This window comes from Canis aureus, chromosome 6, assembly GCF_053574225.1.
Source record: "Canis aureus isolate CA01 chromosome 6, VMU_Caureus_v.1.0, whole genome shotgun sequence".
NCBI classification, from domain to species: Eukaryota; Metazoa; Chordata; class Mammalia; order Carnivora; family Canidae; genus Canis; species Canis aureus.
Window position 1 is genome coordinate 70,058,849 of NC_135616.1, and position 17,593 is coordinate 70,076,441.

The 17,593-nt window shown below is 52.0% G+C and overlaps 1 protein-coding gene and 1 long non-coding RNA gene across 5 annotated transcripts in view; one reads left to right on the top strand and one right to left on the bottom strand.

Moving 5' to 3' along the window:
• The window catches only part of VASH2 (vasohibin 2), a 38,970-nt gene extending 26,230 nt beyond the window's left edge, over window positions 1–12,740 (bottom strand). The window contains exons 1-3 of one of the 4 annotated variants that reach the window (XM_077902164.1): window positions 12,593–12,740; window positions 11,810–12,161; window positions 2,658–2,746 (exon numbers count right to left, since the gene is read on the bottom strand). In XM_077902164.1, the coding sequence (XP_077758290.1) occupies window positions 2,658–2,746; window positions 11,810–12,025 (305 nt within the window). In that variant the 5' untranslated portion in view covers window positions 12,026–12,161; window positions 12,593–12,740. Of the gene's footprint in view, window positions 1–2,657; window positions 2,747–11,749; window positions 12,162–12,592 lie in introns of all 4 variants that reach the window. The other 3 variants (XM_077902162.1, XM_077902163.1, XM_077902161.1) reach the window with 3 other exon arrangements.
• Window positions 12,741–12,885: 145 nt separating this feature from the next.
• On the top strand, window positions 12,886–14,699 carry LOC144316331 (uncharacterized). Its single transcript, XR_013382223.1, has 2 exons — window positions 12,886–12,995; window positions 13,862–14,699. It is a non-coding gene; the product is annotated as an uncharacterized LOC144316331 (long non-coding RNA).
• The last annotated feature ends 2,894 nt before the right edge of the window (window positions 14,700–17,593 follow it).

Sequence of the window (17,593 nt, forward strand, 5' to 3'; positions counted from 1 at the left end):
TTGCCCTTTGGTTTACTGCCCTTAGCAGGTACTGTGCAGGTTTTAGTTTAGGTTTTGTTTTTTTTGTTTTTTGTTTTTTTTTAACAAACCAAAGGTTTGTGGCAACCCTGCATCAAGCAAGTCTGTTGGCACCATTTTTCCAATAGCATTTGCTCTCTCTGTGTCTCTGTGTCACATTTTGGTAATTCTCATATTTCAAATTGTTTCATTATTACCTGTGATCAATGATTATGACTCACTGAGAGCTCAGATGATGGTCAGCATTACTTGACAATAAAACCTTTTAAGTTAAGGTATGTAGGGGCACCCGGGTGCCTGTAGTGGTTCAGCGTCAGCCTTCAGCTCGGGGCGTGATCCCGGGGTCCTGGGATCGAGTTCCACTTCAGGCTCCCCACAGGGAGCCTGCTTCTCCCTCTGTCTATGTCTCTGCCTCTCTCCCTGTGTCTCTCATGAATAAATAAAATCTTTAAAGATAAATAAAATTAATTAAGATATGTAGCTTGTTATCTTTGATATGTTATTGCATGCTTTCGACACGTTATTTTAGATATGTTATAGGGTCGTGTAAACATAACTTTATATGCACTGGGAATACATTTGATCTGCTTTATTGCCACATTTGCTCTATTGCAGTGGTCTGGAACCAAACCTGCAATGTCTCTGAGGTGTGCCTGTAAAAGTCTGGTCAGAAGAGAAAACAAAGAGATCACACTCTGCCTTCTTTGTGTGGTGGCTCCAATGGTTAGGTGACCAGGAGCACGATCCCAGCAGCCTGCAGTGCTTTCCCTCTTCCGGCCTTCTCTGCAGTCAGTGATCTAGGTCAGTGACCATCATAATGGGTCAGAGAAGAGAATAAAAAAGCAGATCCTTCAGGCAAACTATGAAAACTTGGCTGAGAATGTGCTGCAAGGTTTATGGGAGAATGAGCAAATGAGATGTAAAGCACATGCAAATTCGCCCGTCAGGGCATCCTGAGCCAGGCTTATTCTCTTTAATCTCTGGCTGCATGATCCTTGTGAAGATCATATCCTACACAGAAGTGGGGAGCCAGGGATGCCTGGGTGGCTCAGTGGTTGAGCGTCTGCCTTTGGCTCAGGGCGTGGTCCTGGGGTCCTGGGATCGAGTTCCGCATCAGGCTCCCCACTGGAGCCTGCTTCTCCCTCTGCCTGTGTCTCTGCCTCTCTCTGTGTGTCTCTCATGAATAAATAAGTACAATCTTAAAAAAAAAAAAAAAAAAAGAAGTGGGGAGCCTTTCTAATTCCTGTCACCTTCTGGAATGTTCTACGAGAAGTCCGTCACACCCAGGAAGGCTTGGCTCTTGGGGTCCAAGGCTACCCTGGCAGAAGCTGATGCTCTGGACCACACGAACTCTAGGGATCCCACTTTGGGGATTGGCACCAATAGCAGATAGTGTGCTCAGGGTTAGGGCTGTCCTGTCCGCCTCACCCCTGGAGGCTGGTGCCACTTGCCCCTCTACTATTGCTTCAGGATTCCACTGGGAAGATGACATGCAGGGGAGTTCATCCTCTGTGAAGTGGGAACTGAGAGGCTAACGAAGTAGTCTCCCTGCCCAAATGAGCAGAAATTGGTGTTATTCCCCTCTGGTATGCCCTTCCCTTCAGAGAAGACACAAAAATCCACAGGAAAGATTCTTGCATATAGCACAGAGAGGAAGGGCCTCTTCTGGGGCACGTGGGACATGTGTGCAGTGCCCCATGAAATCCTTTCTGCTGAATTCTTCTTTCGGGACAAAGGACAGAGGTCAGCAGAGAACTGACCTCCTGGACAACGTGCTGGGGACGAGGGTGCTGACAGCTGCCTCGGGGGGTTGGGTGGGGTCTGATACTGGCTTAGCTCTGCGATGCTTGCTGTTGGCAGGCAAATGGTCTGTCCCTCTCATAGATGCCTCTGTCAGCCCAGCTCCCATCTGATTCCCATCCCTGAAAAAAATACCAGCAGCAGCCAGTGAACCACCCGCCTCTGCCCCTTTGTTCTCACAGTGTTGCTGCTGCTGCTATGGCCCGCAGAACAGATCTAATCCTGGCTACAAACAACCCGAGGACATTGGCGGACAGAAAGACTGAAGTCTGGCTGGTCTGGATCCAGCCTGCACCCACAGGGCTCCTCCACGCTTCTCCAAACTCACATGAGGGGAGAGGACCATTTATTCTTGTGGAAGGGAGCAAGGCCGCCGGTCTGGGGCACCTGAGGAGCCAAAGGCAGCACGAGGTGGGCCTCTTACAGACTGTGAGTGGTCAAAATGAAGGCAGAAAGGTGAGAAAGGAGAGAAAAAGAGCAGAAAGAGGCCCAGGAGGGAAGGGGAGAAAGACAGTAGAGGAAGAGGGGAGGGAGACAAAGATGACCCAGAAGGGGAGAGAGAGGAGGGTGGAAGGAAGAGGGCTCCAGGTGGCCACTGCTGCCTCACTGCACCTTGCTGTCCGGGCCCGCACCTCCCTGAAGGGGGAAGGCTCTGATCACAGCAAGTACATCCTCTAGCATCATGCCTTCTAGATTCACACTGGGGCATCCTTCTAGGCCCGGCCTCACCAACCTTAGAGAGCATTTGCGGAGCAGCCGGGGCCAGACCTGCCAGCAGGCTCGAGATCACCACGCCTGTCCCCTGGCTGCGTCCGCCCAGACCCTGGTTGGAAGGATACTGTAGTGTCTTCATATAGTTCTGGATTGCCTGGAGCCAGTCTGGGATGGTCATCGACAGCCTGTAGTTTGGAACCTGGGGTACTGAAGGCTGCAAAGAAGTAGAGAGAGAGCTCATTATCAAGGAGGTGCCCCAGGGCCCAAGGTCTGAAGGCAGGCACTGGGCTGAGAGCACCAGAGAGCTGCTCCTGACAGCAGACGGCCACCTGCACAAGGTCTCCCCAGCCCAGGTGGTCCCTTGTTGAAATTTTGCTTCTCTGTGTTCCCTCCATACACACTGTGCCCTGGGGCAGCACAGCTCTCTATGGCCCTCTGTGTGTTGTGAATGTGAACGCAGCCAGCCTCCCCCTGGGAGCCTCAGCATCTCCCTGAAACCAAGGACCATGTCTTATAGCGTCCCCCACTGAGCCTGGCCCAGGATGTTCACAGAGGTGCCCCACTGACCCTCACATTTTTTCTGCATGACTAACCTCTCATTACATGGCTGGTGTGACCCATTATACTCCAAGGCACCACTGAACACAAGATGAATGGTGCCCTGAAGAAATGCAACGTGGTGCCACGCGTGCCATCTCTCCTCAACCACACACCCATGGCACCCATGAGCCACCTCCCTGAGTTTGGCCCCAGTGGATTAGGAAAGATTCCCCCCTTGGCATGACTCCAGGTAAGTGTAGCCCCTCTGACTCATGAGCCATTTTAACCTTTCACCCCCTCCCAGCTCAGGAGCCCCTTCCTTTCCTCTCCTGCCCCTGAGTCAACACTCACCAAGTGTCTACAACTGAGGGCACGAAGTTCTAAGCACAGCTGGGAAGAGAAAGGAGCAACAGCAGGTGAGGACTGGAAATAGGGAGGTAAGGGGCACCTGGGTGGCTCAGTCGGTGAAGCGTCATGATCTCAGCATCCTGGGATCGAGCCCCACGTCAGGTCCCCTGCTCAGCAGGGAGTCTGCTTTTCCCTCTGCCTCTGCACTTGCCATAGTTCTATCTCTCACTGTCTCTCTAATAAATAAAGTCTTAACAAGAGGAAGGAAAGGGGGAGATAAGTGCCTCTTCTCAGGAATTTTGAGCTAAGATACCAGCTCTGAGACACAGGGCAGCTCTGAGCGCCCCTGCCAACGAGTCCAGGAATAAAACCAAGCAGGGGTGGCCAATCCAGCCACTCCTGGGAGGCAAGGGACGGTGTGCACCTTCTTCCCCCATACGCTTCTCACTCTGTTCAGCTTGGCCTCTGGTGAGGCGGGGCTGTTGGTGACAGAGACTGGTGGCCCACGTGAGCCTGTGGCTCCGGCAGGACTGCCGCCAGGAAGGAAAGAAAAGGCTCCTCCAGGCTTAAGCCACTTAGGGAGGAGCAGAAGGGGCCGCAGGACGGATTAGTTCATCCTGGAGAAAAGAGGGAATGGGAGGCCCTGGGGATTTAGCGCTCAGCTGCTGGAAGGTGAAGCGGCTGGTGGAGAGATCCAGGCACCCACGGGGGAGGCTGGCTGGGCCCCAGGGACGGACACCGTCGAAGGACCCAGCTCTCTCCCTGCTGTGCACGCTCAGGCACGGCAGGGACGCTGGAGGGGTGCGCTGCCCCGTGGCCTGCAGCAGGGCCTGTTCCAGACTCCCGCACCTTCCACACCTTCTACACCTTTAGTGGCATTTGCGGCATTTACTTAAAACGCCACCTGACATTCTTTTCCTCTCGGAGCTTCTCTTTCCTCTTGGCTTTGCAACTTTTGTACTTCGCAGCAATTGCCCCTTCAGCAGAAAGGAAACTTGTCACGCGTCCTATTTCACAGCCAAGGTGCTGAGTGTGTGTGAATGTGAGGGTGTGTGTGTGTACACGCACGCACAGCGGTTCTGCAAACTACATCTTGTTTACAACACATCAAAAATCTTGTTTCTGTCTTGGAGAATAATTTTAGGGAGTAAAATGTGCCCACTTGGCCACTGGCTTCCATGACCCTCCCACGTGGGCAGCTGTGCGCATGCACACACAGGCACACAGAGATTAAATGTATATATTATGTATTATGTACATGTATATATTACGTATCCTTGTATTTCTGCCCTTACAAAGGCTAAGCGAAGCCTCAATCTTGTTTATTCGCAGTAACATCCACTGATCTACCCGTACCTGGAAGTCTGCGTAAGAACGTGCCAGAGATTTCACAGAGAAGTGAGGAGAGAAGGGGAAATGTGAACAGACATCTCTTTAGCACCTGCCACGTTCCAAGCTCAAGGGGGAGGGAATGCAGAGACGGAGGAAGGATGGAGGGAAATTATGCAGCATTAAGGCACGAGTGTATTTCTACTCAGAAAAGTGTTAACACAAAAGATGGTAGGCATGGATAAATGTCCCCAAAGAATCACTGGCCACCTAAGGGATACTTAGATGGGTGTCCCTTGGCCAGAGCCCTGCCATAGCCAGAGAGACTTGTTTCAGAGGTGTCTCTAGAGGCCAACCACCAAATCATTTCAACTTCCCCAAGCTCAACAGAGCCTGCAAAAGCCAGATGATGGTAGGGGGGGTGGGGGGAGCCAGGCAGCAGCTGGTCCTCAGAATAGCAGCCCCCTGGCGCCCAAGGGCTTTTGAAAACAGCTGCCTGGTTACCTCAGTCCAGGCTGAGAGAATGCAGGAGCTGTGGCCACATTCCACAAGCCCCAGCTGGGGATCAGGGCTGCAGTGGGGAGAGGAACTGAGACAGCTGAGGGGCTGATGTCATCAGGCTACAACTCACCCCGCTGTCTGGGAGAGCTGGCTGGGGCTCAGGCTGGGGGCAGGCTCCCAACCAGCTCCTCAGGCCAGCATTGCCCCCACCGGAGGATGGACTATATAATAAACCAGACGGGCTCCTTGGCCAGTAATTATGAGACAAAGATCTGAGTTCCTGCTCCGTCACCTACTCACAGTGGACCCTGGTCAAGCTCCATGACCTCTCTAAGCTTCTGTTTCTCTCCTGATAAAATAGGAGACTATCACCTACTTCAAACCTCCTGGGCCAGTTGTAAGGGTTGGAGGACCTTATGTATAAAGCAGGCAACTTGGGATCAGCCCTCGGAAGTCTGGAAGGGTTGGCTATGTTATTATTCATCAACGACGTGACGTGTTTTTAGGATCTAGACCAGGGAAGCATGAATGGTCTTCACTTTTCTACAACTAGAAGACAGATTCTGTGTAGAACATCACAAGGATGCCTTCTCAGCCTAATGGAAGAGAACATATCCACTTCCCCATGGGGACACGTCTTGACCATGAGCTAATAACCTTTATTCATGAAGACCTCCAACAAAATTATAAGAAAACTCTTCAGGGGCACCTGGCTGGCTCAGAGGGCACAGCATGCGACTCTTGATCTAGGGATCATGAGTTCCAGCCTCACACGGGGTGTAGAGATTACTTAAAATAATACAAAATACAAGAAAATTCTTCAGGCCTCAATGAAAAAAAAAAAAAAGGCCTAAAAGGTCAAAGCAACCCAATGTCCACTGACAGGTGAATGGACAAACAGACAAACAGAATGTGGTATCAGAGCCCCTGGCTGGCCCAGTCATTAAAGCATGTGACTACTGACCTCAAGGATGGTGAGTTTGAGCCCCACGCTGGGTGTACCTTATTCTTTAAAATGTACTAAGTACATACAGTGGCCTTAAAAAAGGACATTTTGACACAAGCTGCGACATGGATGAACCTCGAGAACATTATGATAAGTGAAATAAGCCACACACAAAAGGACAAATATTATATGATACCTCTCATCAGCAGTCGCCCTTTATCCATAGGGCATCCATTCTGAGATCCTCCCCCCAACAGATGCCTAAAACTGCAGATAGTACCAAAACCCTATATATACCGTGTTTTTTTTCCCCATGCATACATACCTATGATAAGGTTTAATTTATAAATTAGGCACGTTAAGGAGATTAAAATGATAATCAACAATAAAAAAGAACAAGGATAACCATATACTCTAGTGAAAATTAGGAGTATGATCTTTCTCAAAATCTCTTTATTGTACTCACCCTTCTTGAGATATGAGGTGATAAAATGCCTACATAATGAAATGAAATGAGGAGAATGAGGTACATTGTGACGTAGCATTAGGCTACTATTGGCCTTTTGATCACAGATTCAGAAAGAGGATCATCTGCTTCCAGATGGCAGGGGACACTGGGTGACAGAACCCATGGAAAGCGAAGCAGTGGACAAGGGGGGACAACTGTATGAGGCTCCTACAGTCATCAAGTTCATATCGACAGCAGAAAGGTGGTTGTCAGGGACCGATGGGAGGGAGGGAAGTTTCAGCAAGGGAAGTTTCAGTAAGGGAAGAAGGAAAAGTTCTGGAGATGGAACAGTGTTGGTGCACAACCGTGTGATTATTTCATGCACAGAACCGTACACTTAGAGGTGGTTAAGGTGGCAAACTATATGTTATGTACATTTTACCACAATTTTTTAATTGAAAAAACAATTCCCAAAGGAAGTGAATAAAGATTTGAAAAAAAATATTCAAGCTCACTGATCATTTAAGAAATATCAAATGCCACTTTCACCTCCAATTAGCAGAGATATTCTGAAATGTGGACGCTAATGCTGTCAGGGATGCTCTTTATAAAGCATGACGGAAACATAAATTAGTAACAACCTTTTTATGCCCATAGCACACTCCTTTTTTTTTTTTCTTCCTGACAGGTCCTAAGAGTCCCTCCTGGTGTTATTTCCCTGCCCTGTTTCACCCGAAACCCCAGCCTAGACCTTCCATGGTCCTTCCTCTCAAGGTTCCTGCTGCCTGCCCCCAGCCCCTCACGTCACAGCCCAGGTGATCAAGATGGAATCCAGAAGGAAGATCTACACAGGCACTGCGCTTATGGTCTGGAGTTGGGGGACCCCGGGAGGTGGGGGGCAGGAGGTAGGAGCGAGCAGGGTAGACGGAAAGACAGTTGTTCAAGAAACACGAAACAAACTACAGGCAAAGGCTTTTGTGGCCAGGCTCTCTCTCATCCCGTTCGTGGCAAACGTAATTACCTGTCCAAAGAATGCAGGGAGGGATGTGAACGGACACAGGTGTGGAACTGGCATCCCCACAAGCAAGAGAAGGGGGAAGCCAGAAAAGGAACCGGTGAGGCAAGCCAGAATGGGCACCAGGAATCTTCAACATGAAAGAACACGGAGAAAGCAAAGCCTTTTGCTGTCCCTGTTCTGGAAAATACAGGTGCCTGTGCAGACACCAGGCTGAAGAGTCTTCTCTGGCAACTTGGAAAAGCAGCATGGAACATCCACTCATGAGCCCAGGATGGACGCCCCAGGCCTCCGCATCGGGGGCAGCCAGGAACCTGCTGGTGGTGGTCTGGTACAGAGCTCTGGGGGAGGGGGGTGCTCAACCTTGGGCCAAGCAGGAAGGACAGACCATGGTTCTGAATCCAGGACAGAGGCCGGAGTGGGCTCAACCTGTGTGAGCTTGTGGGGAGTGGGGGTTAGCAGCAGGGTCCTGACTTACACATCTCCACTCAGGCTCACACTTCTCTACTCGGGCAAAGCTGAGCCCTCTAAAAGTGAATTATTTCCTTATTTATTTATTTATTTACTTATTTATTTAATTTCCCCATTTAGAATCAACATGAGGATTAGGCACAACAACATGGGATCTCTAAGAAACCACTGCTGTTTCCTGCTGAGTCCATTCTGGTCACCCCTTGGAGAGTCCAGCTCAGCCGGTACAGGAGCAGGAGGAGCTATTTCCTAGCACACCTCGCTGTTTTTTCTGGGCCATCCACTGTCTCTGCCTCTCCCCTCTCTTCCTCTATCATCTTCCAACTGACTCTGCTGCTTTTTCATACTTTCCCTGAAAAGCCCTGGCCTCCACCTAGTCAGCTGCTACCTTGGACCCAGTAACCACCTGGGGGCAGGCCTGAAGCCACACATTTAAAAGGAGGTTTGCAGAAGCAGTAGCTGCCTCCCCTTCCCCAGCCCAGGTAGGGGTACCTGGACCCCAGGCAGAGGTACCTGGACCTGTGGGCAGAACTTCCCACGGCTGCTAACAAAATGTCCTGCAAAGAAGTGTCATTCAAGTTCTCCTCTTAAACTCTGGTATCTTCCCTCGTCACCTTTTGCTTCTTAGTCTATATTTAATTGCCAAAAAAGGTTAGTCTCCCTGAAACTCTCCAATCCTTTACTACCTCCGCCCCAGCCCGCTTCTGTACAAAGTCCTCAGCAAGACACCGGTTAAAGGAGAAAAGGACATGGGCCCAAAGGGAGAAGTGTGCCAAGCTGAGTGCATGAACAGCCCTTGGACCAGAGAGGAGTGACCCCCTGGAACCAGGAGCTGTTTTGAAGCTGTTCCCATCTCAGGACCTAGGTAGGGGTCTGGGAATGTCAGGACCTGGGGGATGGGGACGCCTAGGGAAGAGCTGGAGGTGCAGGACCAGCTATTATGATGCAATGTAAAAGAAATGTTAAAGGTCTTTTCTTTATTTAGGGTCAAAGTGCCAAGGCCTATGCTTGGCCAGGGTTTTTCCTGGCTTGGCAGGAATTCTCATGTGACTTCAGGTCACTGTGAAAATATAATACGGTGTGACTGCTATACAGAAAAGGGAACTGGTTTGTTTTGTTTTTTTTCTTTAGGAACACAGTATTCAGCCACAATAATGGAAGCATCAGGTACAGGCCTCAGGGAGTAGTAATCTGTGTTCGAAACTGCTCAGGCAACATTTTGAATATAGTGTTTCACATGTGCTTGTTTTGGAGGTGACAAACTAGCCAGGGTCCTAGAATGAGGAGGGGTGCCTGGGTGGCTCAGTTGGCTAAGCATCTGCCTTCGGCTCAGGTCATGATTCCAGGGTCCTGGGATCAAACCCCACATGAGGCTCCCTGCTCAGTGGGGATGCTGCATCTCCCTCTCCCTCTCCCTCTGTTCACTCATGCTCAGTCATGTTCTCTTTCACTCTCTCGCTCTCTCTCTGTCTCAAATAAAGAAATAAAATCTTAAAAAAAAATTTTAAAAAAGAGGATGAGGAGAGTGCTTTGATCTGGGGACTGTGACACTATGACACAGTGAAAGGAGCTACAAGTGTGAACAAAGAACTAAAGGAATATTCAGAATGAGGGAAGGTGACAGTTCTGAGGACTTGTCCCAAGTCAACTCTGTTGTCACACAGATCGGCACAGGAAAGCTGGAGACGCATGGGTCATATCTCCCCAAGGGACTGGAGAGCTGGAAAGAACTTGACATGAAATCTGGTCTACTCCCATTGTATGGATGAGAAAACTAAGGCCAGAGATTTTAAATGAATGGCTGAGGCCACAAAGCTAGAGGGAGCACAACCAGGACTAGAATTCAGGCCCTTGATTTTTACTCCACATCCCTTCCTTACTCCCAGGGCGCCGGGTCCTAACATTCTAGGGAGCTTTGAGCTGTGTGCTCAAAGGAGGTCGACGACATGTGCTGCCCAATTCAAAGGGCAGCATGAGAATCAGTGGGGACATGGGGCTAAAGGTAAAGAAGGGGAGTTTCCATTCCAACTAAGAGTTTCCCAACCACCAAGACCTAAATCTGGCCGGGCCCCAGGGCCAGCTGCCCGGGAGGTGGCAAGCCCCCTAGCCCTAACAAGGTCTTTGGAAAGAAGGGATTGTGCTGAGAGGTGGGAGATGGCTCTCCACCAAAACAAACATCCCCTGATTCTTGTGGGGAAAAGGGGTCCCCCCCCCACACACACACAAGGCCAGGAGGAAGATGACATCACAGTTAGAAGCAGGGTCAAGTGCTCAGGAGGCTCAATGAGAATGGCAGCATGGGACAGCAGGAACAGGCCTGTGGTCCCTGTGGCCACCTCTCTTCCAGGTTTAAAGGGTCCCCGGGTCCTCCCTAAGCAAAGCAAGGCTCACTCACGTTAGCATGAGATCTGAAGTCAGAACAACCAGCCAGGACCAGTGTCATTCTCATGCTCAAGGAAAACCCAGTAAGAGTGATCGCAGCTTGACACTGAGGCAGGACAGAGCCTCATGGGGCATAACGGAGAGCTCCTCGACCTGCTGGTAATAAAACACTAACGGGCTGCAGCAGGAAGCTCACTGGGCTCCGTCACTTCCCCAAGGGCACACACCGCTTTCCAGCCTGCAGGGCTCAGATGCTCAGGTCACCGGATGCTCTAGGTTGGGCATTCAGCCAGATGGCCTTTCGGGTCTCAGGTCTGGAATTCCTAGACCAGCTCAGGAATCTTCTCAGCCACACCAGTGTTCCCGGGAGGGAAACGGAAACCATCTGCAGCATTTCTCCGCAGCCTGCATTTTGATGTCTCATATAGTGACCACCGCACATCTCCTTCCCTCCCTCGGTCTTACTAACTATATCCTTGGCCACCAAACTCAGTCGGCTGGCTGGCTTCTCTCCAAGGTAGAAAGAGTTTCACTCCTGAGCCTCTTTCTCTATCCAGTGAGACTAATGCATCATGTGTCCTGGAAAGTCCCTTTTAAGCCATAGCCAAAACTCTTCCTTTTTTTTTTTTTTTTTTCCTTACGAGGAGCCCAGATAAGCTGGGAAAAGAGATCGTTCACTGCTTTGCAAGTTTCAGAGGTGAAAGTCACCCCCATGAAAAAAAAAATTGGCAAAAAGTCTAGAAATGATTCACGCTGAGAAGTCTGACTGGTTGATTGCAAAATTCATTCACAGCCTGATAAATCATTTGCAAGGGAGAGACAGGGGGGACTTAGAGTCTCCAAAGAGGAAAAGCAGGGTGGGATCCTTGGGGGGAGGGGGGCGCGTTCTTAACACCCCTGGTGTTACCTGGCGGCTACAGCTTTCGCTGGAGGAGGATATACTCGGGGTGGTGAGTACACGGAGTTCGGCTGGAGATTCAAAGGGACCTTGGCACAACCAGCCCACACAGTCCCAGGACAGCAAGCCCGCTACCTCTCCCTCCCCCATTTCTAAGGCTTCCAAGACAAACATCTCAATTAAGCGAAGGGGGTGGGGGCTGGTCGGAAGAATGGGGAGTATAAAGGAGTTCATGGCGGGACCAGGAAAATGGACATCACCTGTACCTGCTACGTACGGACTCAGGTGTTCCCATCACTGCCCGCCCCGCCCCGTCCATCGAAGCCTCAAGCCTCTGACCTTTGCCAAGAAGGCGGCGTTCCGGATGGCGCCCACCATCTCTCCCCCCTTGGGGTGCACCTTGGCCACGTGCATCCACATGCGCTCCCAGGTGTGGCTGTCGATGGGGAAGCCGCTCTTGTTCACGTGAAACAGCACCCCGCCGTCTTTGTCCTCCTCCTCCGAGCCCCCGCTGGTGGCGAGGCTCACGGGCCGCGCGTGGCTGCTCCGGGACCGGGTGCCTTTGGCGCCTTTGGGGTGGGGGCAGCGGTGAGTGTCGGCCGCGGAGCCGGTCATGGTGGGGCCGGGGCGGGGCCGCGGGGGCGCGGGGGCGCGGGGATCAGCGCCCCGCGGGGACGGCCTTCTCCATGCCTCAGGCTGCCGCAGGGCGCGCGAACCGGGAGCGCGGCTGGAGCTCGCTTACGGGCCGGGTCTGCAGTGGTGGAGACACAGCACACGCCACCGTGAGCGGACCCCGGGGGGACCGAGGCGGGGCCGGGGCCGGGGGCGGGGGCGGGGGCGGGGCCCCGGGGTGGTCCGGGCGCGTCACTCCCGGCTCCCGGCTCCCCGCTCCCCGCTCCCCGCTCCCCGCTCCCCGCTCCCCGCGCGCGCCGGGAATCGCACCCGAGCTTGCAGCCCTGCAATTCCGCGGAGGGCGCCCCGCACCTGGCCCCAGAGCTTCAGGCCCCGGGGACCCAAGGGGCGTGGAGGGTGCGGGGCGCGCGGCGGGAAGGCAGCGGGGGCCCCGCGGTGCAGGGCGCCCCCCTCCGCCCGGAGGCCCTCCCGCCCCTGACCGAGTCGCGGCGCCCCGGGGACCGGCCGCGGGCGGGGCGCGAGGCGGGCGGCCGCAGCCCCCGACCCTACCTCATGGCCGCGGAGCCTCTGCGGGCGGCGGCGGCGGCGGCGGCGGCCGGGCCTGGGGCGGCGCGGGCTGCGCGGGCTGCAGCGGCCGTCGCCTCATTCCATGTCCCATCCTCGAATGTTATCCTGTGACATGGACCCGAGTCACCCGGGCGGCCGCCGACGTTCCGAACGCGTCCATTGGCCACCGCAACAAAGAGGGGCGGGCCCCGCGCTCGGGACTCCGCGGCCGCGAGCTCCGCGCGCTCTGATTGGCTCCGCGGGTTCCCGGGCCGGAGGGGCGGGGCGCGGGGGGAGCCCGGCGGCCGCGCGGAGTCCCGGGGTGGCGTGTCCTGGCGGCCCCCGCGGGGCGGAGCGCTGGTCCCGGGGCCTGAGGCCGGGAGCGGGGCGCTGCGAGGGTCTGCAGGTGTGCAGCGCAGGGCGGAAACGAGGCCGCCCGAGAAACGCACCCCCCCCCGCCCCCCCCGCCCCCAGGTAGTGGAGGGCTTGTCCTTAGAACTTGGTTCCCTCGGGAGGGCTGGACACAGTCACCTGCCCCCGCCAGGGAGTGAGGGGCGGTTTAGGCCGGGGCTGTCACACGAAGGCACCCAATTCACAGATTTTCCGAAACCAACAAAGGGGGCACAGCGTGTACCCTCTGACATTAGTCGTGATTAATAAATTCCTTTTAAACCCAAGCTCATATGCGACACTAAGATCCAGGAGGTCAGCCAGGCCCCAACTCTTCTATCACAGCTAGAGTTAGAGAAGGGGCTGGAGAGATGCTTGAAAGCCATGGGGAAGTGGGAGCCTTTCCGCACTGTCCACGACACACTTTGGCCTTAAAGGCACCTTCCCTCTCTCCCTCTCTCTCTCTCTCTCTTTAAGGATTTTATTTTTGAGGGGAGAAGGAGCAGAGGGAGAGGGACAAGCAGACTCCACGCTGAGCACAGAGCCAGATGTGGAGCTTGATCCCACAACGCTGAGATCATGACCTGAGCGGAAATCAAGAGTCCATCACTCAACTGACTGAGCCACCCAGGCATCCCCTTCCCCTTTTTTCCCTTAAGAAAAAGAAAACTGAGATGGGAAGAGCACCCGATTACTGACCTAGGGGCTGGCTTTAAGTCCAGGGTTATCACTCGGCTAAGCTGTGTGACCCAGGACAAGCCACTTGCCTGTTCTAGGCTTTAATTTCTCGGTCTGAAAAGAACAGATCCCACCCCCCACCCCACCCCCACCCAGTTCTGTTCTGGCTCTAAGGTTCTGTGATTCTCTGACTTCCTCTCTCAGGGACACTCAGGAGCCTGGCCATAATGTCCTTTCTCTTTAAACTCCATGCCAGCTTTGAGAGGGTAAGCAGTTGTGAGAGCAATGCCAAGTTAACCTGGAGTTTAGACCATGATCATCAAACAGCCGCTGATGATGGAGGGCATGGTAAGCAGCCAGGGCCAGCAGAGGCCCTGGAGCACAGCTGAGAGCCGGGGCCTGGGCAGGGAGACCTGCGTTCTGGACAATGAGAACAATAACTTAAGTCCATTCAGACAACAAAAAATGGGCTGACTCAGGAAATTCTGTGAATGATGCAAATGAAACAGCACCCCTGAAAAAAATCAAGAAACTGAAAGAAAATGATCCTCTCACCATATAATTGCCTCAGGTTTTATTTCTCAATTGAAAGAAAACATGCCTCAGTGAGTGATCTGTTTTCTCACCGTGAACATCCTTCCTCTCTGCTCATTCGTCTCTCCAATCTGCCCCCCTCTCCTTAGTTTCAAGGAGAAACTTCCTCCTAGTTTCAAGCCCAAGAGGCGAGGATACCAGGATGAAGACCTGTAGGCATGGGATGAGAATTTGGCCTCACAATCCCACAGGAGAAAATTGAGCTCTCAAAGCTCAAGTGATCAGTTGGCGAACGTCAAAGAATGTCTGGCAAGTTTCACCTTCCTTGGCATCAATTCCCAGTGTCCCACTCAGGCCAAGTCCAAACAAGTATAATTACCCTGTTATACCAGGGCCTGGATCCTGCTACCTGAATCAAATCCTATGGTCCAGAGAAGGTTATCAGCTCACGTTCCTGCTCTAGGCCCCCCAGAACTCCCTGAAAAGATTTTGTTGTTCATCTCCAAAATCCCAACTGTCTGTTCTCTTCTCTGGGGGCGGGGTACGGTAGGGACCCAGGTAACATAGCATAGGAAGAGAGCTAGGAGATTTACCTACTTTTCCTGAAAGGTGGTAAGAAGGCTTCTGAAGTGAACTGTGCTGTCCCAATGAAGGGCAGAGAGACAAGGGGCCCTTTTGTTGAGAATTCTTTTGCATTAGAGAACTGTGCTCATTGCATAGACCAGCCAACTCTATTCTTCATTTTCTTGTGTATTTAGTGTTACGTAACATTGAACCCAGGCCAGACAGATTATGGGTTTTGAAAGTTCAAATAGTAAGAGTGATGTAGCCACATATATATCCACACAGTGGGACAGAGCCAACTTTTGATTTGAACAGGGACACGTGGTGACTAGATGCTCGACCTCTGAGAGCACGGTCAATTTCATTTGTTGACATAATGACTAGAATAGCAGAGATGTGTAGTGGAAGGTGTGGAACAAGAAAAATGGGTCGAAATAGTATCTTATTTTTCAAGTGTCAGCTGCTGGGTCTCAAAGAGACTTCAGACAAAATCTGACCTGGATGGATTTTCTAGCTCCACCACTTGTTGATGTTAATAACCTACCAAAGTGTGTATCAAACAAGCTTGGCTAAACCTCACCTTTCTCCTGGCTCTACAGCTACCTCCACAGCCAACTAGATCTGTGCAGGTCAGCCACCGGAGCTGACTAAGCACTTGCCCCAGGCAAGTCCCTCTTGGCTGCTGCTCCACAGCCAGGCTGGCCAACCACATGTGCGGAGTCTCTGACTCCCCCACTACTTCTAGACTCAGAGGAAATGCCACACTGCAGGATGTGGCTTCTGAGCAGCCATGTGAGGGGCTGGATGATGCATCTTAAGGAATCAATTCCCTGTGGGGAGCCTCTTGATCAATGAGAAACAGGAGGTGGGAGGGAGCTGGACAGATAAGGTCACTTTCCTTCCTTCCTTCTGTGGACAATTCGGGGTCATGATTTTTCAACATAGCCTGTCTGGAGACGTCCTGTGTGGCTGAGCAGAGACATGCCTGTTGACTGGCCATGGCTCTCTGCAGCTGGTCGGGAAGCAGTTACTGGCATGATAACATACCACCTTGCATTGCTTCTCATCCTATCCTATCCCCTTTCCCTTTTTTCTCACCCTTGCTGCCTTCTTAGTCAGATTTCATCTTTGCTTCAGATTCTGCTTTCTAGAGAAACAGCTAAAACAATTGGTTCCACAAATGGTTTCTATAGAGCAAATGCTCAGGATGGACTTCCAGTTGCCTACCTGTCTGAAGTCAGTGGAACCCTTTGCTGGTGATAAGAGGAAAGGTAGTAACTCTAATACGCAAGAGCACCGCAGCTTTCACTTGTGTTTAATTGGGGTGAATTGGGTGGAGAGCAAGACATTAGGAGATCAAGTGGCTGTGGCACTCAATCAGTTTGGAAACAATGATAATTATAAGGTATGAAAGACCTTGGAAACAGAAAATGACAGGCTCAGAGCAGTTAATTACCAGCTCATGGAATGCTCTGAAAGCCAGAGAGCCTCCACGGCAAGTTTAAGAGTCTTATTTCCTATAACCATAGGATAGACTCTTAAAATCAAGCCCAGGACCTGATCACACAGTAGCAGAACTGCAAAGGATACTAAATACGAGGACTTCGCTGGCTTCCGTGTCATAGTCAGAGCCCCGATAGGGGAAGAGTGGGACCCGGGGTCCTGGTATAGGGCTGTCTCAGTGGATGAGGGTTCTTGACTCTTCAAATCCCTTGTGAATGCTCCTGCCCACCTTCTCCATGATTTGTTCTCCTCAAGACCACTTCTTGCCTCCACCAATACCCAGAGTCAAGTGCTAGCATGGCCCACACTGGAAAGAAGAAGCCCCACTCGGGCAGCCCGGGTGGCTCAGCGGTTTAGCGCCACGTTCAGCCTAGGGCGTGACCCTGGAGACCCGGGATCGAGTCCCACATCGGGCTCCTTGCATGGAGCTTGCTTCTCCCTCTGCCTGTGTCTCTGCCTCTCTCTGTGTGTGTCTCTCATGAATAAAATAAAATCTTTAAAAAAAAAAAAAAGAAGAAGAAGAAGCCCCACTCCAGGGAGAAAAAGCTACCAGCCAAAGATATTGTAGGGCTTGGCTAATGTGTCCTGGCAGGAACTGTGGAAAAGTGTGTGGATCCTGAAGATGTTCTATTTGGGGGTAGTGTGTGGGGGTGGGAAGCAGAGCTCAATGGAAACAATTCACTGCTTTGGGGTTACTCATACAGAACTCAGCATTCAATGTTTTAGCAAGGATGCCTGGAGCTTGTTCTCATCCCCTTGTTGGCTTGGATGGGTCTTTGAAGCCTGGTCTCCATAATAAGCAAAGTGGGAAAAGCAGACTTCCTTGTGTAATATAGAGGAAGCTATCAGAAGAGTCAGGAAGGAGGGAATATTAGAAGGTTTTATTAAGCAAGGCTCAAGAACCGGTCACAGGACTAGTTCCCTGGGCTAGCCCCTAGGACGCTCACTTCACTAAAGGCCATAAAGGATGCACTGCTAAGGAGGCACTTGGGAGCGGCTGTCCTTGTAGTCCAGGGATGATGGTAGGGGGAAGGGTGCTGTGTAAGTGGGTGGTCTACTATTAGCAAAGATGACAAAAATCCCCAAATTGCAGAGGTGAGCAGAGAGCACTTAATCATAAAAGACAAGGTGAACATATCACAACAGACAACAGAGGAGAAGAGTGATCCATGAGACTCTGCGTGGACTCATGCTGGCTAATAGATCATGGTGTCCCTAAGGGACGGGTATTCATAGAACTTACTTTCCACATTGAGCTCCTTTCGAGAGTGAAAAGGTGTGCTAGAAATGATTACATGGGGACCATCCCAGTCAAACTGACGCCTGTGGTCACCC